The 760-nt window shown below is 47.6% G+C and overlaps 1 protein-coding gene across 1 annotated transcript; it reads left to right on the forward strand.

Moving 5' to 3' along the window:
• Positions 1 to 258: 258 nt before the first annotated feature.
• On the forward strand, positions 259 to 760 carry LOC136796792 (uncharacterized; the record flags this gene model as incomplete). Its single annotated transcript, XM_067051511.1, is given in 1 exon segment — positions 259 to 760. A coding segment is annotated over 1 exon segment (353 nt), but the record flags the coding sequence as incomplete, so codon positions are not given.

Consider the following 760-nt stretch of genomic DNA (forward strand, 5'->3'; position numbering starts at 1 on the left):
CGGCACTCAGCGTACACTACAAAGAGCAGAGCGGAACTTTTACTGGGAGAAAATGAAAGCAGATATTGAAGAGTACGTAGGAAGATGTGAAGGTTGTGCCCGAAGGAGGCTGCTTCCTAAGATACCGATTATGCCTCCTTACCAAGCGACTCGGCCCGGAGAACTGGTAGCGATGGATGTACAAGGACCCTTTCCGAGAACGGCTAGAGGGAATAAATATCTCATAACGTGTGTATCACTTCACGCGTTATGCTGAGGCTGTCCCAGTGAAGGACACTACGACGGAAGAGGTCGCAAAAGTGTTTGTCGAAAATGTGGTTCTTAGACAAGAGCATCTCAGGAACTCAGATGCTCTTGTCGGACCGCGGAGCAAATTTTACCCAGACCTGTTGAAAACAACTTGCCAAATGGTCGGAACAAAGAAAATACAGACCACTGCTTATCGTCCTTCTTCGAACGGCAGAGTGGGACGTTTTCACCGGACCCTCATGGAATCTGTATCTCACTACGTGAATAGTAAAGGAAACAATTGGGATCTCTACAAATCTACAGCTTTGGCGGCATACAGGAGTTCCATTCACAGAGGGACAGGATACACACCTAACTTCCTTACCTATGGAAGGGAACTAACTTTACCCTTTGAGTGTGATTTACAGCCAAGAGCTAACATCGGTCACCATGACTTCCTGGAAGAGTTAACTACGCGACTTAACGAGGCGTATCTGTTCGCCCTCCGCACTAGCCGAAGATTGGAAGAGCA

Source organism: Halyomorpha halys, unplaced genomic scaffold (assembly GCF_000696795.3).
Source record: "Halyomorpha halys isolate HHAL.00 unplaced genomic scaffold, Hhal_1.1 Scaffold266.1, whole genome shotgun sequence".
NCBI classification, from domain to species: domain Eukaryota; kingdom Metazoa; phylum Arthropoda; class Insecta; order Hemiptera; family Pentatomidae; genus Halyomorpha; species Halyomorpha halys.